Source organism: Choloepus didactylus, chromosome X (assembly GCF_015220235.1).
Source record: "Choloepus didactylus isolate mChoDid1 chromosome X, mChoDid1.pri, whole genome shotgun sequence".
NCBI lineage: Eukaryota > Metazoa > Chordata > Mammalia > Pilosa > Megalonychidae > Choloepus > Choloepus didactylus.
Genome location: NC_051334.1, coordinates 9,851,390 through 9,879,089, shown reverse-complemented (window position 1 = coordinate 9,879,089; position 27,700 = coordinate 9,851,390). Strand labels below are relative to the sequence as shown.

Genomic DNA, 27,700 nt, shown 5'->3' with positions numbered 1-27,700 from the left:
ATTGGGCTTCTTTCACTTCTGTCTGAAAGGCTCTTACAATCACAGCTATGCTACTTTTAAAACGTACTGTGTATGTGAGAGCCTAGGGAGAGGCACTTCATGGAGAAAATAAATCAAACTGCAGGAGAAGGCTAGTTTTAAGGGCCTCCTATGTACTTTATTACTTTGTCAAATAATGGAAACCGCTACCTCACTGTGCTTAAGAAACATAATACATGCGGAAAATTAGAGGGGCAAGAAATGTTTTTTTAAAAAAATCCTCACCCTTTTAGAAGCTCTCCCCAAACCTGGAATGTTTTATTATAAATCCCAAGAGAGGTTTTCTTTGTTATTGTGTTTGGTTATTCAGTTTTGAAACGGCAAAGCTCCGAGTTTCTGAATTACCCACATACCCTGAAGTGCTCTATCAGAAAGAACATTCCAAATATTATTTCTGGAATTGGAAGGGGGATGATACTTTTGATTAGGTTCAATGCAGAACAGTCTGTTCCATCTCTAATATCCTTGATTTAACATTAAATATAAATGAAAATACCCTGGGGTAGAGTTTTAGAGCTTGTGATGAAAATTCAGCTCTGACATGCTTCTTGTAAAAATCCAAGGCTTAAGTCCACAAAGCAATCCCATTTATTAGACACAGAGATGTAGACTATTTTGTGCATAAAAATATAAATGGAATAGCAGCAAGGAGCTAAAAGGGAAAAAAAGGATGTTTAACAGTGTTAAGTTCTCACACGAGGGAAAAATAAATCTTTTGTCTTCTGAGTCTTTTATTCCTTGACCTCCAACTCTGTCAATGGGTGTTACCAGACTTGTTCATATTAGGAAAACAAGATTGGACAAGTGTTGACTGTGTGCAGGGCTCTATGCTATACTAGTGAGTTCTGTAATTTGCTCAAGGTCAGCCAAGCAGTACTAGATGAAGCCGGGAGGTCAACCCAATCTGTCCATGCTCGTTCTCTGTCACCCTGCACCTCTGTGAGCGAGAGCTTCTAAAAGGGTGAGGATTTTTTAAAAAATACATTTCTTGTCCCTCTAATTTTCCACACGTAATATGTTTCTTAAGTGCAGTGAGGTACCAAGGGATAACAGGGTGCATTGTTAGCAAAGAATGTTGATGGTCACCTCTCCAGCTGGAGCACCCTCCACTGAACCAGCCTCAGTCTATCCCTACACCCTAACCACGGCTCGGGGCAGGACAGGGACCCACCGCCCTTCCCAGCCTACCCCTTGGCTGCCCAGCTGCCTGCTCTGGGCCCAGCCTTTATCTCCACGCCGGGTTCTTCCCATACTCCTGCCCTAAGTGCAGGGATTTATTTGGCCCCTGCTTTCTCTTCTCTCCCTCTCCCCACCCCCAGCTCCCCATTCCCAAGGTTCCAGTAGGCCTGGAGAAAGCTAGGAAGGCCATCAAAGAATGAGGATGTTCATAGCCACAGATCAGTGCCTCTGGGCCCTGGGAAAGGGAAGATCCAGACCACAGGGAAAATGTACAGCCTCACCAAGATTATTTTTTTCTTTTCAGCTACCTATAGAAAGGGCAGGCAGTCATTTATAAACCTGTAAGATCAAAGGATTAACAGAACACGGCATAGAGCTGATAATGCTCTCCTTCCATTTTTTTCTTAATACAAGTAATATGTTAAGACATTCAGCACTGTCAACCCCATGAGATCACTGAAAACATGCCCTAGTTTAAAATTTTTTTTTCTGCTCTTCAATCTTCAACCTTCATTTTCCATACCCAAGTTGCATAAAAGCATCTACAGTAATGGGGAGATTTAATGAGAGTGGGAGATAGTCATTAACAAAATCTAAGGGACATTAAAATAATCGGGGTGAAGCCATTTTTCTTAATAATTTTCTTCCTTATATGTCATTATAACATTTAGGCACTGTTGACTCAAATCCCTTTTTCTACTTTGTCCTTATTAGAATGTTTTCCCACACTTTCCATTTTCTTTCTCCCCGGCCTCTGTAATTTGCAATTGTCAGAAACCTTGTACACTGCAAATGTCTATTAGGTGAGGCCACAGTTTGTACCATCGGCATACCAAGGGGCTGTTCTTTCTGTGTTTTCACTGAAATTGCTTGCTGGTCTTCCTATAATAAGGCCTTATTATATCATCCATCCCCATGCATATTTTATAGGCTGGATGCTCAGTAGATGCTCTTTGCTTTGTTATTTTACTAAGCAGCAACGTGACACACCCAAGCCTGGCTGAAATTAGACAGGAAGGTGACCTTCCTAATGTATTCTTCTGCAGATGCAGTGCCTGGGGAACATGATCTGATTTGACTTTCCGTTATAATTCTGATGAGGGGGATTGATCAAAAGACAGATGTGCCAAGATCTAGTTTTTGGAATGGGTCCCTTCTAAATGGTCCACTTTGCTCCTAACGAGCTTGCTAATCCCCCACTGACCGCAACAAGCACTTGTGCCCAAGCTGTCCCTATTAAAATCAAGGCAACTGCTTGGCAAACCTGGGATAGGACACAGCCTATTTGGGTATAATCTAAAAACAGAGTGTGTCTATGTGGTGTAGGAGTTGAGACCCAGGTCCTGGCGCCCAACTATAGCTCCAAGGAAGGGAGGACTGGCCCCCCTCTGGAGCCCTAGCTCCTGGTAATTTGTACTGGCTTTCTCCCACTCCCACTCCATGGCTCCCTCTTTGGTCCTGACCATGAGCAAGTGTTTGAACCTCTGCAAGCCTGTTTCCACCGTGTACTGTGATGAGCAGGGTGATGGAGCAGTTAAGAGCATTCAATCAGGAGCCAGAATGGCTTAGCTCCACTGCTTATTTGCTGTGGGATCTTAAGGATGTCCCTTAGCTTCTCCAAGCCTCAGTTTCCCTGTCTGTAAATTGGGGGTAACCACTGTACCCATTCACTGCTATGAGGACTGAGTGGGTTAGGAGTAACTCATAGTAAGTGCCATGGAAGTATTAGTGGGTCTTAATACCAAAACACGAAAAATGTTTAGCACAAAGTTTAGATACATGCAGGACTGGACACATATTAACTCTCATCATCGTGATCAGTCGGCATGCCATCTGATCTTTTTCTTCCTTGCTTGCTGAGGTGTTTAAAAAAGCTACCCTTAGAAGTTACACACAAAGCGTTGACCTTGATTGTGGAGGCGGGTTCCTGTGGTCAGCACATGGCATCGATTCAAAGTGGTGGAAGTGACTTGGCCCATTTCTTTGGTAGGGATGTGTCCCCTTTTTGAGCATTCTTCTTGTTTTAGAAGAACAATCTTAGGCTTAAAATGAAATTTCCTGTGATTGGGAAAGCCATATGGACTGTACTCCCCTTTGTCTAGTTTATGGATGGATGAGTAGAAAAATGGAGGAAGGGGAAAAAAAAGGCATCCAGTGTTCTTTTTTAATTGTTCTTTTTCACTTCAATTTTTACTCATTATTTTTGTGTGTGTGGTAATGAAAATGTCAAAAATTAATTTTGGTGATGAATGCACAACTATATAATGGTACTGTGAACAATTAAATGTACGCTTTGTTTTGTATGACTGCATGGTATGTGAATATATCTCAATAAAAATGAATTAAAAAATGAAATTTGCACATGATTTGGGGTGGGTTTATATGTATTAGTTACTCAAGTTAAAGGAATGCAGTATTAGTAGTTTGTCTTGTGTGAATTAAAATCATGACTAGTAATTTAACATCTATTCTTATTTCTTATCAGAAGAATCGCACTGCTCCTCCAAAATGCCCTCCAGTCCCAAGATATTAGAAGGGGTGACACATCTGATACATGTGGGCAACTTTCTGTAGATCAGCCATAGCTGATTGGACTAGCAGGAATAATTCAACTTATGCAGTGAGAGAAGGCAGAGAGACGGCCAGAGAGCCGACCGACTGCAGCAGATGGGAGATGGAGGTGTGAGTCTCCAGTTGGTGCCTGGTACCACCAGCTTCCACTGCTGTAGGGGAAAGGGGTATGACAGAGTTACTCATGTGCTTGGCTCTTCAGCATTACCTTCTGATGGGAAGGAAGGGAAAGGAGAGGGACCGGCATTTTCAGAGTCTGCTGCCAGGGTTCTTAACTGGGATTGGCTTTGGGGATCAAGGAACACTCTGACATTCCATGTAAAAGTGAATGTATGTAGATTTTTCTTGGGGGGGGGGAGTGGAAAGTGCATGGTATTTATCAGATTTTCAAATGGATTGCTAATCAAAAAGGCTAGCACGCCCCACCCCCGCTCCATCTAACATGACCCAGGAGATTTATGTTGCTGCCTTGAAGGGGCAATGGAGGGAGGGCAGAAGGAAAGGTTGAGATCGTGGTTCAGGGCAGTGGCCTGAGCAAACGATCTTTTTGTATCAGGGGTAAAGTGGGTGTCCATCAGGAAGGTCTGGGGTTTCCAGGACAAAAGATAAAATAATTGACAATTCCTTTCCCATGCATAATCCTACCCTTCCAACCCAGGTAGACGATTGTGCTTTACCAACATCCTTGGATTCTGTAACATCCCTGCCATCCTCGCCATCCGCACCAGGCCTTGCTACCAAACACCCACCCTCCCAGCCTCCCCCAGTCATCAACACAGCACAACCGATGGGAAGTCTCCTCCTGGAGGGCAGGAGTCACGGCTTCCGCATCTATATCTATACATCCCCAGGGCCTGACAATATTTGCCGGAGTAAATGCGCAATAATTGTTTGTTGAAGGCGAACGAATCTCACTGGCTCGGCTGGCCTTGTGGGAAGGCCGTACCATCCTACTATTTCTGTGAGCAATCATGCTACAGGTTTTTAAAAAATAAATTCCTGGAGACTGTTTTAAGCTAAGCTGTCTAATTGTGAAAAGCCAAAGGAAATTATCCTTCGATATTTCTAAAGGAAGAAAAATATGTTTATTTGCAAAGGGCATGAATTCTTCAAAGATTTTGCTCTCCAGCCGCTGTAAAGGATGAGTTAGAGTTAACTTCAAGCACCATGAAATAAACAGAACGCACCTCATTTCAGTGCCGCAATTATAGCTCTTTTTGAGAATACATGAAAAACCCAAATGTAGTTACAATAGTAGTAAATTGGTCTCCACGAAACTCTCATTTTCTCAAGAAAAAAATAATGTGTCTATAATAAAGCAGCCAAATGATAAGAGAAATAATCCACAAAGAAACACAAATGTGTCAGGAAACAAAAAAAGGATCCATGAGCAAATGCTGCAAGGGAAAAAAAAATTAAGTCTAACCGACTTAGGCAAGTAAATGGATGCCAATTTTTAAAAAGAGAATTTTATGGTGTTATCAAAATGATGAGTGTTTTTCTAGATTTCTGTAGTGGCTAAGAAAATGGGATATCTTATTAAACAGAAAAGGAATTTATCTTGTATAAGATATAGACATGAAAACACATATTGGCTGAGGAGTCCAATAAAAAAGGCATTATTTTACAAGAGCTAAAATTTTGGGTTAGTACACATTATGGCAGACAGATTACAAACCTGATGGGAAGGCACAGGAAAATTTTCTAATGCATGAACTTTTTCATTACTGAGAAATACATTGGGAATTCTGTTTTGAGATTGAAGGTTTCTGGCACAAGAGGAGCTCCACAACCAGCTGTATTTAATCTCTGTGAACTGTATGGTGTCATTGTACTTAGATATATTTGGTCAAAATAGAGCACCTTGTTGCTTTTATGAAGATTAGTTTATAGCCCAGAGATTAAAAGGGAGTGAGTCTTAGGGTCACATGTTTACCATCTCAATAGCATCTGGAGCCTCTGTGTTTTTATCACTAGTACAATCCCTACAGATATGACAGTTCCCCCAGATGTTTCAATGTGGGATGCCTGTCTGTCTAGAGGATGTCCAACTAGAATAGATGTCACTACTCACAAGACTGTTGACTCTAGGCTCCCTGAAGGCTGGGCTTCGTCTCACTGATCCCTGTGTGTCCAGGGCCTAGCTTTGTGTCCTGCCTACAGTAGGTGCCTAAAGAATGTTTGATAGATAAGAGAATACAATGGAAATTTTTGGAGGCACTGATTCATTAGTTTATCTTCAAACTTGAAGAACTTAAGAGCTGAAGGAGGACTTAGAGGAATATCATCTAGATCTGTAGTTTTCAAAGAGTGCTCTTCAGTTTTACTCAACAAAGTTTGATGGAGTACCTGCTACGAGCCAGGCAACGTGCTCGGTCATGGGGACATGGTGGGGAGCCACAGAGACAAGGCCTCGTCTCCATGAAACTGAGCCTCTAGGTCACTTGATTTTACAACATGATGCTACATGTCTCTTGATTTAAAATTGCCATCGTCATGTATCCATGAGACACTTGCAATGTGGTTGCTCAGACCTTCTAAAGTGAGCAGCAAACGGGTGGGATCCCTCAGACTTTCTAAGAGGAGGCACAACGCGCCCTGCTACTTGCAGCCACTACTGCCTCCCCTTCCCCAGGCTATTTAAGAAGACCGGAAAGGTTGGGAGAAGGAACCTTGGAGAAGGTTCATGAGAACTTCCTCCCATCTGTGAGGAGGTCAAGTGGACGCTTTGATGAGTAGCTGGTCTTGCTGGTGCCTCATCCAAGTGTTGTGCACAGGAAAACTAGCAGTAAGAGGGTGAAAGGGCCAGAGCCAGACTTCCCATGTTTGGTATTATACACTGGGGGGGGGGGGATTCCTCAGGGTGCCCCCTGTACTGGGTTGAATAGTGCCCCTCCAAAATTCATGGCCACCAAGAACCTCAGAATGTGAATTTATTTGGAAATAGCGTTAGGCAGATATAATTAGTTAAGATGAGGTCAAACTGGATTAGGGTGAGCCCTAAATGCAGTGACTGGTGGCCTTATAAGAAGAGATGACACACAGAGGCACAGAGAGGAGAACGCCATGTAAAGACAGTGGCATGATTGAAGTGTGATGTGTCAACAAGCCAAGGAACGCCAAGGACTGCCAGAAACTGCCAGACACTAGGAGAGAGGCCTAGAACAGATTGCCCCTCAGAGCCTCCAGAAGGATCCAACCCTGCCAACACCAAGATTTTAGACTTCTGGCCTCCTTAAGAGAATAAATTTCTGTTGTTTTAAGCCACTCAGCTTGTGGCAATTTGTTATGGTAGCCCTAGAAAATGAATACACCCCACTTCTACCACTAAAACACTCATATATGAGCTTCACAGGAGAGCCAGCATGTAGGTAATGGCCACACAGAGGGAGTCAACAGTCAGTGGAAGTCAGAGAAGCAGCCACAGTCATTGAGAGAGGGCTCTAACAGTGGGCAGTGAAGCAGGAAGACCTCCACTTTCCCTGCTATTCCCCCTCCCAACCTCCATCCCAGAGGGGCTGGGCCTTGAGAAGGGAAAGGGAGTTTTATTGCCTGAAATGTCTCATGACATTTAAAAAGGAATTGGGGAAGGGGGTTTAGCAGACTTAAATCCTACCCCCACTCCACATTCCTCAGGCTGAGCCTGACTTGTGTTGTAGGGAGAGGAGAAGACAGAATTTAAAATGGACCTAAGGTTGGAGCTCCAAACTGGGCTTTAATAAGGGAGGGTGACTGTGGGTTCCGTCTGAGATGATGTTAGTGGATGGGAAAGGAAGATGCAACAGTTCATGGTTGAAGGCGATGACAGGAGAAAAACAGATCCATTTCACATTTATATCTTGCACTGAGTTGAGACTGCTCAATAAGCACATGGATGAATGAACAGAAGAATGGCTGGGTGGATGGATAGATGGTTGGGTGGGGAAAATTAGGGAGAGGAAAATTTGAGGATGGCGCTCAGATTTCTGTTTTGGATTGTGGTTTCACTAGCAAAGGGATGGTGTAGTTCAGACATGTGTGATAATGTGTAGAAAAGGGAATTTTAAGTTGCTTGAAGATGAAGACTGTGTCTTGATCAATAGGAAATCCCCTGTGCCTTGTGGATTCTTTGTTTTTTGGCTTCATGATTGACAAAATATATATCCATCCACTTCTACTGTTTTCCTTGGATATTTAGGACAAACAATAGGTAAAAAAAGGCTAGAGGTTGAAGAAATAGTAAGGGAAGAGACCCAAAGATTACTTGTCTGATACATCTGTCTCTGACTTCTACCAGATAAAGACATGTGGGTTGGAAGCTCTTCTTGTTTCTTTTTCTTTCACTCCTTTGCTTTTGTTTCTCCTAGTTTACAGCATTGTAAGCCTCAGTTTCCCCAGGTTTATCTCATTCTCTCCATCCAGTTCACATCAGGTTGCTTTCTTTCAGTCCAGCCCAGTGACTTTGTCATGTGGAAGAAGGAAAGAGAAGAAAGGAAATGTGAAGGCGAGGCTGTGCTCATGGCCTGCCACTGGGGAAACGAGCCCTGGGCTGGTGGTTTCCTCACTAGGTGGCCCTCACTTACTGCCTGTCTCTCTTTGTTATAAAGATATTATTTAATATCACAAGAGTGTATGAGCAGAGTACAATAGCACAGACCTTAATTATAGGAACAACACAAGAAGTCAAACAGAACTTTCAGGGCCTGGCCAAGGAAGAGGCGGAAAGCATGCATGTTTCCATGTCCATCCATTTTAATACACCGCAATCTCTTTATCAAGCGTGTGGTGATCTTGGAGTTAATTGCAACCCGTTTTAAGAGAAATTCTTTGTGGATAATATTTGGAGGTTTAGTCTAGATTTGACTTAACGAAAGAAAATGTAATTGGTTACTTTAATGTCCCCCAAAACAGGGATTGGCAAATTTTGTCTGTAAAGCACCAGAGAGTAAATATTTTAGGCTTTGCGGGCCACACAGTCTCAACTCTACTATGGCTGTGCCCCAAGAGTTTACGGACACTGAGATTTGAATTTCATCATTTTCACACGTCACAAAACATTGTTCTTTAATTTTTTTCAACCCTTTAAAAATAGCAAAAAATATTCTTAGCTCGTGGGCCATACCCAAACAGGTGGTGGGCTGCATTCAGACCGTGGGCTGTCACTGGCCAATTCCTCTTCTAATTCATTCATTTATTCAACAAATATTCATTGAGCTCTCCTCTGTATAAAGTGCTATACAGAGTGCTTTTTATACAAAGACACCATTTTCTTCCATCATGCATTAAATCAGAAGGAAAACAATCCTTCCTAGGGGAAAAAAAATAAAACTTTCTAAATGCCCCTGGAAGAAATGCCAGGGAACGATCACCCTTTTAAATAAGTTTTCCACTGTCTCTCTCCAACAGCAGGCAAAACTGTCACAGTAATCTCAAACACACACATTTTATTTCTTCTACAATCCTTCAGGTGCAGAAATCTATAGACCTGATCACAGAGGCATGCACTGGAGACAAACCAAATGCCCATCTGACTTCTGCTATCGGGCCCACAAACATGGTACACCAGGATGCAAAGGGATCCCAGCTCAGAGCCCACCCAGATGAACTATGTCCTTGCTCACACCAGATGCATCTCAAGAGAGAAGGGATTCCAAAGAGTAGCACTGCTGCTCCCTCCCAAGGGCTCTAAAATATGAGTTTCTCCAGATTCTCGTGTTCCTGGTCCACAGGAAGAATCGAGGCATTCCTAGGTCTTATCCCAGGTTCAAGGTGAATATGACAGAAGGCTGGGTGCCTGCTCATTTATGAGAACATCCTTTGGTAATCTGGCAGCCCCACAAGGACAGGTGCAACTTTCCCAGCCAGCTGCGAAGGATCAGCTATGTTAGGCCCAGACTAAAGTAGGGTGGCCAACTGTCCTGGTTTCCTGGGCCTGATGGCTTTCCCAGGACATGGCCCTTCACTGCTAAAACTGGGTCAGCTCCAAGCAAACAGGGACGGTTGGTCACCTGAAAAATGAGCCCCCTCTATTTCTATTTCTCCATTCTCTACCCTTCTCTCAGTACTTCCAAGGAGGTTTGACCACCTGGTGCCTCTCTGTGGAGCAGACGCCGAAGTAGGCTTGGGAGAGAAACTTGCTCCTGAAGACACCAGGAATACACTTATAGCCTTTCCCAAAATACAGATGCTCATTTTGTTATGAGACAGCCTAAATATTAGAAGATCCCCTTCTCAGTTTACAGTGTTCTAATTGCTTTAGTTTCCATTTCCACCATGCTTGAAAAGATCAGGTCATGAAAGACAAATGTCACATACCCGTTATCCTTCCCCACCCCTGTGGCACAAGTGGATGTGTTCATACAACATGCACAGCTTCATTTGGAAAATTTCCAAAGATAGCTTTTGCACTAAATTCACTGTGGAAGTGCAACTGCAGTGGGCTTCTAAGTGGATTCTTGGCCAATATGTTGTCATCACATAAAATGCATTTTCTGGTACACCAGTTATCAATAAGAATATCGCATAACAATCTACTTATATCCACAATAAAATTAAACCGTAAACCAAACACATTTTTTAAACTGTCCTTGCTTTGACTTAATTACCCTTTTGCCTTGGTTGCCTCGGTTAATCTCAAAATTCAGTAATGAGTCACTCAGTCAAGTATGACATCAGGGAACTGTGTGTTTGCATATCCATAGAGCTATGTATGTAAAATTACTCATCACTTAAGCCGAATTCGGGTATTGCCTTTGTTATCTCCCTGACTGTGGAAAACCAACGTGTTAGTAATTCTGAAAGGAACAATTACAGAACTCAACCTGTGGACCTAGCAATGGAAAGAGGAGTCATAAACTATTAAGCTGAAACATATGTGCCCTGAATGTGAACATGGATTTGGACAATCAGGCATTTCATGTTTATGGAGCATGTTTATATATCATTCACCAGCGGCATCAGCATCTTCAACAACTTGAATGTGCGGGTTTGTGTTTCTGCCCTAACCTGACCTACAGGAAGCCCTTCCGGTGTTTGATGCGGTCTCAGGGCTGTGCATAGGTGAGTGAGCCACCTACCTGACCAGATCAATGACCCGCTCCCTCGGCGCAGCGCTCACCGGCTCATCGTTAATCATTACGATCTGATCTCCCGGGATCAGCTTTCCTTCCGAAGGGCCACCTGGAGACAAATGAGAGGGAAGCACACGTGAGAAGACCATGATTAACCCCTCCAGCTCCTCATACAATCAAGATCCATTGTGAGAAGATGCTATCAGCAAAAACAAAAGTAGACCTCTCTTACCTCAGTCGTTCCGACCCTGGATGCACCTGAGAAAGAACTGGGGCGCTTTTTAACCATCCCCATGGCCAGAATGTGCCCTGGCCAATGACATCAGAATCTCGAGGGGTGGCAACCAGGCATCAAAATGTTTCTAAAAGTTCCCGGGCACGGTTGAGCAGTGCTTCTTACAGTTCAATGTGCGTGTGAATCATCCAGGGTTCTTGTTATGATGCAGATTCTGATTCAGTGGATTGGGGCGGGGGTGGCACTGAGATGATGCACTTCTAATAAGCCCTTGCACTTGGGAAATGCTGCTGTTGGTTATCTGACCACACTTTGAGTAGGGCGACCCCTAGAGGAAGGGATGTTCCAACAGGTGGGCCATCAGGTATGTTGATGCCCTGCAGCCAAACCTGCAACCACCTGGGAACACCCATATTTGAACAACATTGAGTTTATTTGTTTATTTACTCATTACAAGCCCCCCACCCCTGCACAACATGGGGAATTGGGGAATTGTAGGGCATCTTGGTGAGGGAATGTTAGAAGGGACTTATTCTAGGATTTGGACATGTGTTAGGTACTTTGAGGGAGGGTTTGAGGAAATGGGTTTGCTCTGGTTTAGATGCCATCTGGAAGCAGGGATAATGCTATGCTGGGCATCTTAATCTTAATAGTTCTTGCCTAAAAGGCAGGGCTAAAGCTGGGACCGGTAAAGCAGCAGCAGGCCCCTATATGAACAGGGAGAGGGAGGTGTTTGGTCATCTGGCTGGTTTGAACTGTGCTCAGATGTGAATACGGAGCAGTCTTGTAGTTGCCTTGCTCCATTGCAGTCAGAGTGGCCTCGTCTGATGTTGATTCTGTGAAACTGTTCATGATCAACAGGACACCAAAATCCAGCCATGAGAGTTGGCCAGCTTTGGCTCTCAGGGACTGCTTTTCTCTCTTTCTCAGTTGTATTTCCCGGACATTTGTTATGCATCAGGCAATGGGCTAAATACTTTGCCTACGAATCCCAACTGAACACCATAATCCTTTCCATATAATGGGATGACTGAGGCTAACACAGGTTAAGGAATTGTCTTGAAGGGGTTAGGACTGGATCTCAACTTAGATCTTCCAAGTTCAGAGTGGCCAACATCTCTTTTGCCTTTGCTCCCATAATTCAAAGACCATTTGCTACCAGGTCTCTTGCCACACATGCTTAAAGCTACATCTGTGAGAGCCATGCATCTGCATTTAAATAGAACGTAAAAATGAATACTTTGGTTATCTGGATTACCTTAACCCTTCTATCTATGAAGGTCTGTCTGTTCCCAGAGGTCTATCACTGGGTGATACACATCCTGCTGAAATGTTATCTTTCAAATATTTCTGCTGTTCCTTTATTTAGTAGTCACAATGAACACTTCATGCCCAGAACACAGAACTGAAAGTAATTCAGTTGTTCTCCACCCACTCAGACACTCGGCATATGTGTCCCTCAAGCTGTCAAAAAACTTGTCTTCCTTTTGGGAAGTAGAGGAGTGGGGAAAACTTTAACATGGCCCCATATCAGTGATAGAAAATATTCATTTCACAGATGTGGGAACTAAAATTCAGTGTGTTTGCACACATGAGGGATTTGAAAAATCACTAGGAAAGCTTATCATAACCATTGAATTATGTGCAAGCAATCACTCAAATTCAGTCAAACAACTGCTGCTCAAATACAGAATAGTTTTCAAAATAACTGTTTGCTTGCTGGATTATAACTATTCCCTTAAGAAAACTGCTCTAAAATTAGTAGGACATGGTCTCATATTTGACCAGTGCTTTTCAATCCAATGGAAAAGATTCTTATTTAATCAAGCAACTTGAATCAAGAAATCTGGAGGAAGCAACACACAGTTCCTTCCAAGATCTGAAACAGTGGCATGCTTCAGAGAACTGTCTCCTGCCATTTGCTCTGAAGGTGGGTCGTCTAGTATAGAAAACCAGGTCACACGACTGAAATCACTTGAGACTTCAGTTGAGTTGCTTTTATGATAGACAGTTTATTTGACAACCGTTTTCACTCATAAAATTGAATGGATGTATGTTACCACTAATGTGAATTCTGTGAAAAATGTACAATGTTTTATACTGTAGAATGTAGGGGACCTAGAGATACCAATTAGTGGAGGGGGAATGATAATCTAATAAGAACAGATAAACTATGGAGGGTAATCTCAATGTTATGGGAATGCTCAGGAATGATTATGGTTTGTAAACTTTCTTGGATATAGGAAGATCATGTTGGAAGCAATAGAGTTATTTTAGGTTTTTTTTTCTCTTATTCCTTTGTTTTCTTAGGGGTTGTTAATTTTCTTGGGGTATGGTAGGAACATGTTGGAAGCAATGTAGTTATTTTAGATTATTTGTTTTTCTTACTCCTCTGTTTGGACATGGTTTATTAATTTTCTTGGGGTATGGTAGGAACATGTTGGAAGCAAAGTAGTTATTTTAGGTTATGTGTTTTCCTTAATCCATTGCTTTGTTTGAAATGTTGTGGGGTTTTTTTGGTTGTTGTTTGCCTGTTTGTTTTTAATTCTTTGATAAACAAAAGTTAAAAAATTGAAAAAAAAATCAGTAGAAAAATGGGAGTAAAAACTAAATGACAAATAGGGTGGGATGGGGGGATGGTTTGGGTATTCTCTTTTCACTTTTATTTTTTATTCTTATTCTGATTCTTTCTGATGTAAGGAAAATGTTCAGAAATAGATTGTGGTGATGAACGCATAACTATATGATCATACTGTGAACAGTTGATTGTATACCATGGATGACTGTATGGTTTGTGAATATATATCAATAAAACTGAATTAAAAAAAAAAAAACAAAAAAAAAAAAAAAAAAAAAACAAACAAAAAAAAAATTGAATGGAAACAGTACTCTCTGACCTCTGCTTTCACTTTTTTCTACTGTTCTCAGAATTGTCTAACAGTAGGTATTAGTGTCTTTAAACCTTCAGAGAGGGTCAAGGGCAAGGAGGGGAAGAGGCTGAAGGAACAGGGAGGTAGTGCAAGAAAATGAAAACCACGTCTTGAATCTCTAGTCAGCTCCTGGAAGGATACACACTTTGGAAAATCTCACAACCGGGGACCTAAAGATATACCAATATTACAAAACAGCATGCCAAATATGATCCCATTTAGGAAAAAAAATTATGCATATATTTATGCAGATAATATGTATAAATATATATAATATGTGAGTGTGTTTGTATGTGTATGTGTATGCACTGAATTATATTTACTACTAACATATGCTTTCTGTGTAGACATTAATAATGATTATCTCTTGGTAGTAGGAAATCGGTGATTTTTTGTTTTTGTTTTTTTAACTTTCTCCTCTCTATCTACATTGTTTGCATTTTATTTTTACAAACCACATGCATTATTTCATTACCATAAAAAGCAACAAAACCAATTTAAGACTAAAATTCTCAATTATGTCAAGCTTGACAATCCAACACAGAGAACTAAACTGTTGTCTTTAATGAAATAAAAGTGTGTGGTAAGAAAATGGTAGGCATGAAAAGGAAATTTATCTCCTAAGCACAAGTCTAGATTGGCTGATTGTATTTGGGGTGCTTGCCCTGGGGCATTTTATGTCCAAACAATGAAAAATGAAAAAGGAAATCAACTTAAAAAAGCTATCCTAGTTCACCAGTTGACTTTCACTTCCCTTAATTGATAGACTCAACTGACCAAATATTTTCATTAGATGATGATGATGATGATAAACATTTGTAGAGTGATAACTAAGCATGAGCACTCTTCTAACATTTCATTCTCACCATGACCCTGCAACTAACTACATGGGTAGGGAACTAGGTTATGCCTCCAGTGGGAAGGGAGAGGAGTGCAGAGTTGCTAAATAATCCATCCACGCCAAGGACTAAAGGTAGTAAATACCGCTTCCTTCTGGTTTTACTGAGGAGCTGGGATGACCCTATCCAGGGGTTGGAACAGCATCCCCAGGAAGGCTGGGCACTTCAGGAACGGAACAGTGGTCATTCCGGCAGGGCAGACAGTCCTAGAAGACCAGTGTGCCGGTTTGGATGTATTATGTGCCCCAAAATGCCATGTTCTTTAATCTTGTGGGGACAGACATATTAGTGTTGATTAGGTTGGAATCTTTGGATTTGGCTGTTTCCATGGAGATGTGACCCACCCAACTGTGGGTAATACCTTTGATTAGATTATTTCCATGGAGGTGTGGCCCCTTCCATTTGGTGTGGTTCCTGATTAGTTTACTGGAGCCCTATAAGAGCTTAGACAGAAGGAGCTCACTGCTTATGCAGCTTAAAGAGACACTTTGAAGACAGACATTGAATGCTGGCACTGACACTTTGGAGAACGCCATTCTGAAACGCAACCTGGGAGCAAGCAGATGCCAGCCACGTGCCTTCCCAGACTATGGAGGTTTTCCAGATGCCAATGGCCTTTCTCCAGTGAAGGTACCCTATTGTTGATGCCTTAACTTGGACACTTTATGGCCTTAAGACTGCAACTTTGTAACCAAATAAACCCCCTTTATAAAAGCCGATCTATTTCTGGTGTTTTGCAAAATGGCAGCATTAGCAAACCAGAACAACCAAGGAGTGGGTTTGGGTGCTTACCTGGTGTTATGGAGCGAACCACCACTGGCTTTTCACTCCCTGCCACGAAACCAAATCCCAGCACGGGGTCCCTCCTCATTTCCACCTTCCGGGGAGCTGGAGGGATGATTTGGTAGCTCTCTAACTGAGGGTCGTCAAATGGGATTGCCTGTGTCATGTGACTGTGGAAAAAACAAACAAGAGGGAAGGGGCTTCAGTGTATGTATTAAGCATTGGCCCGGCAATCACACCGTCTAGTTTCTGAGCCTTCCATGCTCTGTTTGGCAGAGAGTGGAGAAGATGTGGGGAAACACACCTTTTGTTATCTCCTTATTGTTCCCTGAAAACTCTAGGCCCATGTCTGCTTTTGGCCTTGGCACTAGCTGTTCCCCTCTCTAGAATGCTTGTCCTGCAGATATCTGTGAGGCTCCTCCTCTCCTCTCGCAAGTCTGTGCTCAAATATGACCTTCTTAAAGGGAACTATCCCAGCCACATATTTTTAAATCACAACCCTGCTCTGCCACACCCCTGCTGTCCTTTACCTTATTTTTTTCCTAATAGCACTGATCATTTGCTAGCCTGCTGCAGAATATAATTATTTTTATGCTTATTTTATCTTTCTCCCTCCACTCTCACATGTAAACTTCTTAACAATATTGAATTAATAAATAGAGAAAAAGATAGTTCTCTTGGGAAAACCATCAAATTAAAACTGATATGTTGAGGAAGACGTGGATGTTTCACAGGTGACACCTGTGGCTTCAGGCTGCAATGCAATTTAAGTGACGCAGATCATTTTGGTGGTGACAGGCTAACCTGGTGTCAAATGCATCCCCCTTTCCCATGAAGTGGAGAATCTGGTTCTTGGCATTAATTTTCCGGAAAGCTTTTCAAATGATTTAAATGAATTTTTGATTAATATCTAAACTTCAGAAGTCTCACCAATAATCCAAAAGTATAATTTGTACAGTAGTCAAAAAAATTTTCAACATGCTTCTACAGATATTTCATGGGATCCACAAAACAACCTTGAGAATGAAGGAGCAGAGCAGATATTATTCCTTACACTTTCCTAATAAGGAAACCGAGACCCAAGAGTGGCTGGTGTGCCAGAGAGAAGAGTTTCAAATCAACTCCTGGGCCCCTTAATGAAGGCTTATCCCAGGCAGCCATCTTGTGGGGAAGAGTTATTAGTTCGTATGCTAGAAATCTCCTTAGAGCAATGTAAGGCAAGATTACTTCAATGACATGGGCTTAATTCAATTTGCTCTCTCTCTAATCTTCTTCAATAAGTAAAAGAAGATCATTTTTAAGTACCTTGGCCGATGCTACTCTGTACGCCATCTGGACAACATATTGTTCAAATGTAATGAAGAAAAACAGGGACAAAGGAGTCCTGTTGTGTTTCTGGGTAATTAATAAGAGGTAAGTCACATCAACCAGAATCCTCTAGGACCTGTCCGTTAGGCATACATTGCTGAGTAGGAAAAGCAAAGTTTAAACACCCTTTTAAGCAGAAAGGAAAGATCTTTTTGTTTTAGCTCCTTGGGATCTGGAAGGCTAGGTGAAAAGAGAGGCATAGAGCACTCACACCTGCCCCCATCCCCTCTCTGCAAATGCTGAGAGAGCAAACACGACTGGGTCCAGGTCACACTCTCTTGGGTGGGATAGCACACACAACCAGCCACATTGTCTGCAGGCCCAGGGCAAAATGAAAACGCGGGCTCCCTTGTTCAAAAAATGACCAAGAACTTCAAGAGGGTGACAGCAGAGCATTCAACCCCAGGCAGGGACCTTCTGAGCACAGGGCCCTGGTAGCGGGCTATCCAGTGTTCCACCACCATTCTAGAAACATCCAGGCTCAGAGCAATGGCGTTACAGGGCAGAAGAGGAGGGGCTGCTTTATGTGACGTTGAGAGTGTCTGTTTGGACCCAGAGATTAGACACAACCACCACGTGGGGTACATGCTTGGAGGTGAGGAGGGGGCAGAGCTCAGGTGGGCAGGGAGCCCATGGAGAGGCCTGAGAGTCAGGACAGAATTCATAACCCTGATGACACCAGCAAAGCCAGGGCCTTGGGTGGGGAGGGAGAAAAGAAGGGAAGGAAGGAAAAGAGGAAGGGAGGGAAAGTGGGAGGAAGAGAGAAAAGTAGGTAGGGGAATCCCATTTTTGGAGCCAGGCACACGCTGTGGGTATAGAGACGCAAGGCTGAGGTGATAGAAGCTTAGTGATTTGCCCACACGCCCATGGGCTGCAGAGCAGCGATGTGAACCCTGATTGGCATCACTCTGAATTCCAAGCTCAGCTAGGGACTGGGGAAGGCTTTCCCCTCGTTTTACCCATTCTCTGAAAAGCTTACAGCAATGGTTCCCAAACTTTACTGCACATTAGAATCACCAGGGGAGCGTTTAAAACAAATCCTAATGTCCCATTTGAATCCAGACCAATTAAATCAGAATAGCTGGGAGTAGGAGCCGGGTGTCACCATTTTGTTTTGTTTTGTTTTAAATCCCGGGGTGATTCCAAAATGCAACAACATTTGGGGACCACGTGCCTGCCCAGGTGAAGATGGGTTGCAGCAGGCGTTCCAGATAATAGGAAAACACAGCACAAAGGATGTCCCCAATTCCATCCTCTAGCATGCACTAAAAATGAAAGTTTAAATACTTAAAACATCTTTGGCTTGATTATGCTCTTTCTGTTACATGATGATAGAGTAATACTATTTAATTTAGTCAACCATCTACCCATTCAACAGCATATTATTATTAATGGCTGACATTTATTAAACCCTAACTCTGTGCTCAGTATTGTTCTAAATGCTTTCCACAGATTAGTGCCTTTAATTCTCCAAATCCACTCCATAATGCATTCATTTAGTCGACAAATATTTATTGACTCCCCACTGGTTTCTCAGTTCTGGGGATCCCATGGTGAAGAAAGCAGACAAAAAGTAAAATGTTCACTCCAGTGTTGGGAGACAGAGAATAAACTAACAGATTCATAAAATATATAGAATATCAAGTCATTATGACCATAAGGAGAAAACAAAAGCAGAGAGGAAGGAACGGGAGTGCTGGGCGGGGGGAGCTCCGTGGTGGGCCGGGGTTGGGCAAAGGTCCTGAGGCACCACGAGCCTGGGGGACAGCACGGAGCCAGGGTGAGGGGCTGGAGGCGGCGAGGGCCATGGGAAAGAGGTGATGGGGTATGAGGTGCAGATCATACAGGCCCTTGGAAGGACTTTGGCTTTTGCTCTGAGTGAAATAGGAAACCATTGGAGGGTTTTGAGTGGAGAACAGACTGGAGAGGGCCACTGGTGGAAGTGGGGAGGTCGAGTCAGGTGTTGCATCAAGTTGGCAAAAGATCCTGGTGGCGATGGTAGCATCACATTGTGAATGTAATGCACACCACTGAATCGTATACTTGAAAGTGGCTAAAATGGGACATTTTATATTGTAATGTTACCATGATACAATTTTAAAGAAAATCACAGTGGCTTGGACTAAGGTGAGAGTGATAGAGATGGCAAGAATTTGTTGGGTTTCCAGTGTATTTGGAGGCCACTGTGACCAAGCAGGGCTGGGATTCCTGCTCTGGGCCCTATATCCTGTATCCGCCCGATGTTCCCATTGAGGATGGATCCACCAGCACGTTCCCTAATGCAAGTCCTGTGTCCTGATGTATCCAAATGGCAGGAGACCCTCTCTCTTCAAGGAGGCAACCCTTTCTGGTTTGCACGAGTAACAAATAAATGCCCAGGTACAGGGTCAATGTGAGAACTGACGTCGTAGCTTGGAGTAAGACTTTGGAGCCAGACTACCTGGATTTGAATCCAGACCCCACCACTTCCCAGCAGTGGGACCTGCACACATCACCTCAGCACTCTGTGTGCCTCAGTTTCCTCCTCTGGCAAGTGGCAATAATCCTAGTAACAACCTCAAAAGATGATGGTGAGGACTGAATGAGAGAATAAATGTAAAGCCCTTAGCAAAATGTCTGGCACAAAGTAAGCATTCAAAAAGTACCAGCGATTATTTTTACTGCCTGGTGTTAAATGAATGGAAAGGAATAAGACTCAGACACGATGCGCTCATTCCATCTTTAAATATGAAAACCAAATCAAAACCATTCCCAATACCCGAGGCCCCACTCTCTCACTGAAACGCCTCACAAATTTTAGGTAAGCCTCTCAGGCCTTCTATCTGCAAAATCATATCAGATGCAACAACACGGTGAACATAAATATAAATTGCTACACACAAGGCAACGCTGCACTGGAGCACAAGAGAATAAAAGGAGGAAGAAACTCTAGGCTGTCTAGTGACTGAATCGCTGTCATTGAGTTTTCTGTGGCTGGGCTTCCGAGCCACTAGGTGACCACTGAGTAGACAGGGCAGGGGAGTGAGCCCGGGTTGTGGGAAACCGTTAGTACCCGAGCAAGTCTCGGTGCCTGCCTTGGCAGCTAACCGCAGTCAAGGGGGGGCCGGGAGACGCACCCGAGACTGCTCTGAGGGTGGGACAGGGGAGCAGGCCGCTCTCGCCTCAGATGCTGCCAACATCTGTGTCAACAGAGAGTCTTAATTTGGTCTGTATCACTCCATTATTGTCTCTTTACCCAGATAAGTTTTGAAAACATGCAACCCAATGTATATTTTGTGGTCACTGCTTGTTCTGGTGTTCTTTGTTTTGTCTATGATTTTTAAAATTCTTTTTGTTTCACTTTCACATTGAGGATAACTTTCCAATGGCCCAATCATTTCCTTGCTCAACATGCTGGTTTTCAGAATAAATTATCTAAAAATTATCAAACTTTGCCTCTTTTCCAGTAAGTGTGGATCCACGCTAAAATGTTCCCCATAAGATGCCTCGAATTGCTAAAGACACTCTAAAAAAGAAAAACGAAGTGGGAGGACTTACACTCCCTGACTTTGAAGCTTATTATAAAGCCACAGTTGCCAAAACAGCATGGTACTGGCACAAAGATAGACATATAGATCAATGGAATCGAATTGAGAATTCAGAGATAGACCCTCAGATCTATGGCCGACTGATCTTTGATAAGGCCCCCAAAGTCACCGAACTGAGCCATAATGGTCTTTTCAACAAATGGGGCTGGGAGAGTTGGATATCCATATCCAAAAGAATGAAAGAGGACCCCTACCTCACCCCCTACACAAAAATTAACTCAAAATGGACCAAAGATCTCAATATAAAAGAAAGTACCATAAAACTCCTAGAAGATAATGTAGGAAAACATCTTCAAGACCTTGTATTAGGCGGCCACTTCCTAGACTTTACACCCAAAGCACAAGCAACAAAAGAGAAAATAGATAAATGGGAACTCCTCAAGCTTAGAAGTTTCTGCACCTCAAAGGAATTTCTCAAAAAGGTAAAGAGGCAGCCAACTCAATGGGAAAACATTTTTGGAAACCATGTATCTGACAAAAGACTGATATCTTGCATATATAAAGAAATCCTGCAACTCAATGACAATAGTACAGTCGGCCCAATTATAAAATGGGCAAAAGATATGAAAAGACAGTTCTCTGAAGAGGAAATACAAATGGCCAAGAAACACATGAAAAAATGTTCAGCTTCACTAGCTATTAGAGAGATGCAAATTAAGACCACAATGAGATACCATCTAACACCGGTTAGAATGGCTGCCATTAAACAAACAGGAAACTACAAATGCTGGAGGGGATGTGGAGAAATTGGAACTCTTATTCACTGTTGGTGGGACTGTATAATGGTTCAGCCACTCTGGAAGTCAGTCTGGCAGTTCCTTAGAAAACTAGATATAGAGTTACCATTCGATCCAGCGATTGCACTTCTCGGTATATACCCGGAAGATCGGAAAGCAGTGACACGAACAGATATCTGCACGCCAATGTTCATAGCAGCGTTATTCATAATTGCCAAAAGATGGAAACAACCCAAATGTCCTTCAACAGATGAGTGGATAAATAAAATGTGGTATATACACACGATGGAATACTACGCGGCAGTAAGAAGGAACGATCTCGTGAAACATATGACAACATGGATGAACCTTGAAGACATAATGCTGAGCGAAATAAGCCAGGCACAGAAAGAGAAATATTATATGCTACCACTAATGTGAACTTTGAAAAATATAAAACAAATGGCTTATAATGTAGAATGTAGGGGAACTAGCAATAGAGAGCAATTAAGGAAGGGGGAACAATAATCCAAGAAGAACAGATAAGCTATTTAACGTTCTGGGGATGCCCAGGAATGACTATGGTCTGTTAATTTCTGATGGATATAGTAGGAGCAAGTTCACAGAAATGTTGCTATATTAGGTAACTTTCTTGGGGTAAAGTAGGAACATGTTGGAAGTTAAGCAGTTATCTTAGGTTAGTTGTCTTTTTCTTACTCCCTTGTTATGGTCTCTTTGAAATGTTCTTTTATTGTATGTTTGTTTTCTTTTTAACTTTTTTTTCATACAGTTGATTTAAAAAAGAAGGGAAAGTTAAAAAAAAAAAAAAAAACAAGGAAAAAAAAAAAGATGCAGTGCCCCCTTGAGGAGCCTGTGGAGAATGCAGGGGTATTCGCCTACCCCACCTCCATGGTTGCTAACATGACCACAGACATAGGGGACTGGTGGTTTGATGGGTTGAGCCCTCTACCACAGGTTTTACCCTTGGGAAGATGGTTGCTGCAAAGGAGAGGCTAGGCCTCCCTATGGTTGTGCCTAAGAGCCTCCTCCCAAGTGCCTCTTTGTTGCTCAGATGTGGCCCTGTCTCTCTAGCTAAGCCAACTTGAAAGGTGAAATCACTGCCCTCCCCCCTACGTGGGATCAGACACCCAGGGGAGTGAATCTCCCTGGCAACGTGGAATATGACTCCCGGGGAGGAATGCAGACCTGGCATCGTGGGACGGAGAACATCTTCTTGACCAAAAGGGGGATGTGAAAGGAAATGAAATAAGCTTCAGTGGCAGAGAGAATCCAAAAGGAGCCGAGAGGTCACTCTGGTGGGCACTCTTACGCACACTTTAGACAACCCTTTTTAGGTTCTAAAGAATTGGGGTAGCTGGTGGTGGATACCTGAAACTATCAAACTACAACCCAGAACCCATGAATCTCGAAGACAGTTGTATAAAAATGTAGCTTATGAGGGGTGACAAGGGGATTGGGAAAGCCATAAGGACCACACTCCACTTTGTCTAGTTTATGGATGGATGAGTAGAAAAATAGGGGAAGGAAACAAACAGACAAAGGTACCCAGTGTTCTTTTTTACTTCAATTGCTCTTTTTCACTCTAATTATTAATCTTGTTATTCTTGTGTGTGTGCTAATGAAGGTGTCAGGGATTGATTTGGGTGATGAATGTACAACTATGTAATGGTACTGTGAACAATCGAAAGTACGATTTGTTTTGTATGACTGCGTGGTATATGAATATATCTCAATAAAATGAAGATAAAAAAAAAAAAAAAGACATAATGATGAGCAAAATAAGCCAGGCACAAAAAGAGAGATATTGTATGTTACCACTAATGTGAATTCTGTGAAAAATGTACAATGTTTTATACTGTAGAATGTAGGGGACCTAGAGATACCAGTTAGGGGAGGGGGAATGATAATCTAATAAGAACAGATAAACTATGGAGGGTAATCTCAATGTTATGGGAATGCTCAGGAATGATTATGGTTTGTAAACTTTCTTGGATATAGTAAGATCATGTTGGAAGCAATAGAGTTATTTTAGGTTTTTTTTTTCTCTTATTCCTTTGTTTTCTTAGGGGTTGTTAATTTTCTTGGGGTATGGTAGGAACATGTTGGAAGCAATGTAGCTATTTTAGATTATTTGTTTTTCTTACTCCTCTGTTTGGACATGGTTTATTAATTTTCTTGGGGTATGGTAGGAACATATTGGAAGCAAAGTAGTTATTTTAGGTTATTTGTTTTCCTTAATCCATTGCTTTGTTTGAAATGTTGTGGGGTTTTTTTGGTTGTTGTTTGCCTGTTTGTTTTTAATTTTTTGATAAACAAAGTTAAAAAATTGGAAAAAAATCAGTAGAAAAATGGGAGAAAAAAAAAAAAATGTTCCCCATGAAACATCCTTGTCTTCTTTGTATTAAGGCAAGCACTTTTTGTCCCAGTACTTGCAATATTTTTTGATGAAGATGCTTGAGTCCTTTTATAATGAGCTGAAAAAGCAACATCTTTTTTTTATGCTGAACACACTTCAGTAAATTCTGATGCTAAGTCTAGAAGAAAACAACTGATGAATTACACAAACCTCTGTGTCCCTGCCCCCGACCTTTGACAACCAACACACAGATGGGACAGAGTATATGGCCTGGTAACACAAAGAACTGACATTGGGAGAGAAAATGTGTCCATCAAGAGTCAATGAGCAATTGCCCTGTTTCTGACAGATTTCATTTCAAAAGGAATGATGGCCATCCCATTGCCAAACCCTCCATAACAAGCGGAAAGGGCTTTCCTTGAACACTTTTAGTATTTCTTCCTCAGCAGAAATAAAAGACTGATACACCCAGTACATCATAAAGAATTAGTCTGCCTAGTAGAAAGCACCATGGAAGAAAACCTAAAGTAACTCCAGGTTTTGATGCACTCATTAGAGCCAGCAAGGTCCTTCTTGGAATAGGTGCTGAATGGAAAGATTCTGGAAGGAAGAACCAAATATAGAAGCCATTGCCTTGGTGTGGAGGTTAAGTGTGGAAATTAAAGAATCTGGGAGGATGGTGGCAGGTGGGGCATCAGGGTAGTTAAGACTGGAATGAAAATGAATATAGAAAAACATCCATGCCCAAGTTCTGCTTGATATGGTCATCGTTAGAGTTACCTTTCAGGGATGGCCTGCTGTGATTACACAAAAGTGTCAAGCATGGATGAATTTTATTCTTATCTTGGTAGCAGTGTTCTGTATGGTAGACTCCATTATTCTTCATTGGCTCCCCAGGATGTGATTCACCACTAGATGCCATGCTCCTTTTCAATGCCCTTCAATTGTACACAGTGCGTGTTTCTCCACCAAACCATGACTCTGCAAACATCTCATTGCCCGAAGCACATCACATGGCTGAGCCCAGACATGGCAAGTGAAAAGAACTTGTATAGCGGGGCATGTGCTCTTGTCTGTTATCACCATGAAAATACTAGGGTAGCTGCTGCCAACTTTGGCCTGGGCTCCAGGATGGAGCATGCAGCACAGACCTGAACCTGCACTTCAGTGAGGAGCCACATGTAGCAGAGCTGCCTTGCCCCCAACCTGGATTAGCCAGATGAATGAGGGATAATATATAATAATTATGTTAAGACACTAAATTTTGGAGATGTTTGTTATGCTGCAGAATCTCACTGATACATTCTGTAAAGAGTGCTTTTAAAACCCTGAAATTCCACAGGGATTCTCTTCATCAACCTTATTCCCCAAATATGGTACATTGGACAAACAACAGTGGTAGTCACACCCACAGCCACTTCCAAGAGAACCTGCTCCCCTCCTTATCCCTGGTGACATGGCAGCCACAAGAAGCTCATGGTCTCTTCTTCATGACCTTCCCACATTCCTGATTGGACTTGGGTAATGGTTGCTTCCAACCAAGGGTCATCAATCCATAAGCGTTGCTGTGGCCTGTAAGCAGGCCTAACGGGAAAAGCTCTGACCAACGGGGCTGAGACTGGCAAGCCAGAACTCCCCAGAACAAGAATTTAAGTAGGAAGGAAAAAGAGAAACCAGAATATGGATTGTTAATGTTGACAGGATACAAATGAGAGAGGTCATGAGGTAGACTAAACACCATGGTAGGTGTCCAGCAAGTCAAAATTATGATGATGTGTGTGGCAAAATAGTATATTAAAAAATATGTTTGGCTTTGTTCTAATTGAGTTTTTTCCTTGCCCAGGTCTAATATGGTAGACAGGTCTTTTGTACTCCCTTGTCTTAGGGGAGATGCATTTACCAGGTCCCAAAGCAAAAGTTACCTAGAGAGAACCCTCTCTCTTGACTTTTGTTTCCTGAAGGCCTGAGCAAGTTGGCTGAGGGAGCAGGAAGAGAGGACCCCTGTAAGGTGGTAGAAGCTTGAGGAGAACTAGCTTGGTGGTGCGTCCAGCAGGGCACCAAGACCCATAAGCTCAGCAAAGCTCCCCAAGCCCAAAGAAATGGCAGAGTCAGTGAACTTCAGAGGACCACGTGGGTTTGGACCAGTGTATCTACTGAAAAGGTAATGTAGATCAAAGACCACAAAGGCCTGTGTTGGTGACTGAATTGTGTTCCAGTGCCGGTGGCACACTTTCTCCAATTGTTTCCACATATGTTGCTTTGGTTCCTTTTTACAATGACAAAGATTAAAAGCACATAAAGAAAATAAGCTTTACTTGCAATTGGACCTTCAAATTTCCATCCAATAAAATGGTAAGCCAAAATGGGCAAAAACAATGAAGCATCTTCAATTACTCTGCTGTCATTTAAAATATGAAGTAATTGTTAATGCAGCAGTGATGGACAAATGTTTAGAAATTATTAAAATGTATATTTCACCTTCCTCTCATTGTATTATAACATTTTTACATATGCTTTATACTCGCCATAGTATCTTATTTACAGTAGTGAATATATATGAATTATGAATAAATTAATACATATTTGAGGGGTACGTGTTCACAACTATTTTACTAATAGGAGTACAAAAGCAAAAAATGTGGAGATTTCTGTCCTGAATGATTCAGAGGGGTCTTGACTTATGATGTTTTACATATTCACACATGACGGAAAGAATCATTAATATTATAAAGCTCACTACAGCTCTGGGGAAATCAAGGTTTCATGCCCGGAAAGATTCAGTGGCATTTGTAGAAACCTAAAAATGCTTTTTGAGTGCTAATGAGAAATGGTGCATTTCCATTCTGTTTGTCTAATGCTACCCCAGCAAGCGACAGGCAATGGAGTAGTTCCAGATTTGAGTGACCAAAGGACCGACAGATTGATGGTTCTTGCATGTGCCATTCCTTTGGGCTCCAATAGATTGAACCCTTTAGGGGTGGGAAATCCAACCACGGCAAACCTTTCAGAGATGTCGTCCACACCCGTTGTTTATAGAGCATGGTGGGGCGGACTTTTCTGCCTGATTGATTACCCCTTTTTTTGTACCTCCAAGAAAATACATTTTTCAACAAAGACTTGATAACAATGAGCAAAGCCTTTCTCAAACATGTTAAAATAATCATTCCAGGTCTGAGAATTTGTCTCTGTCAAATTAGACTCTATTTTAGGCCAGTATTTTGTGTGCGTATGTGTGCATGTGTGTGTGTGTAGTTGACAGAGGTTATTGTAGTCCCCATCCTGAGAGGCTAGTATAGTCGCCCTTCCTTTGACTACATGCATTCTTTGAAAATTTGTATTATAAATTTATATTTGGAAAGTGAAAACAACTCCATGGTTTTCATAAATACAAACTATAAGGGTGTGTGTTACAGAAAACTTGATCTAAGACTATTCGAAAACATGAATTGATTTTCATAAAGGAGATATTATTGGGGGTTGATTGGCCACACTTTATAAATTTCATAATTTTATAATCTTTACCCAAAAGATTTCAAAAGTGATTAAATGGTAAAGTCTCCCTTTGATGACTACATACTTCTGGTGGAAGTTAAAAGGAGCTGGTGAGGGAATTACCAGAATCAAAGATTGGAGCTAAATTGTTCTATATTAATTACGAACTTGTGATCTCTTAATCTTCTACACATTTCAATGACTATTCATAGCTCATACTTAGAGATTCAGCTTCCTTATCCATGAAACTACATTTCTGCCCAGTTTCATGTCTTTTCTCTTTTGGGTTTTGTTTGTTTGCCTGTGTTTCCCTGTTCTGAGCCCTGTACACGTGAATGGAACCTTGCCCATCCCCCAGCCACCCCCAGATCCATGTGCAGCTTTTCCCCCTGTTCGGAGCCCTGAGAGCCTGGCCACTCTGGATGGCAACCCCTGGACCCCTTGCCTTCTGGCTTCCGGTTGGATTGGGCCAATG

General features: G+C 42.2%; 1 protein-coding gene across 2 annotated transcripts in view; it reads right to left on the bottom strand.

Annotated features, from left to right (window-relative positions):
- The window catches only part of FRMPD4 (FERM and PDZ domain containing 4), a 231,450-nt gene that overhangs the window by 80,889 nt on the left and 122,861 nt on the right, over nucleotides 1-27,700 (bottom strand). For both annotated transcript variants that reach the window (XM_037822520.1, XM_037822522.1), the window contains exons 2-3: nucleotides 15,695-15,855; nucleotides 10,845-10,947 (exon numbers count right to left, since the gene is read on the bottom strand). In XM_037822520.1, the coding sequence (XP_037678448.1) occupies nucleotides 10,845-10,947; nucleotides 15,695-15,855 (264 nt within the window). The remainder of the gene's footprint in view (nucleotides 1-10,844; nucleotides 10,948-15,694; nucleotides 15,856-27,700) is intronic.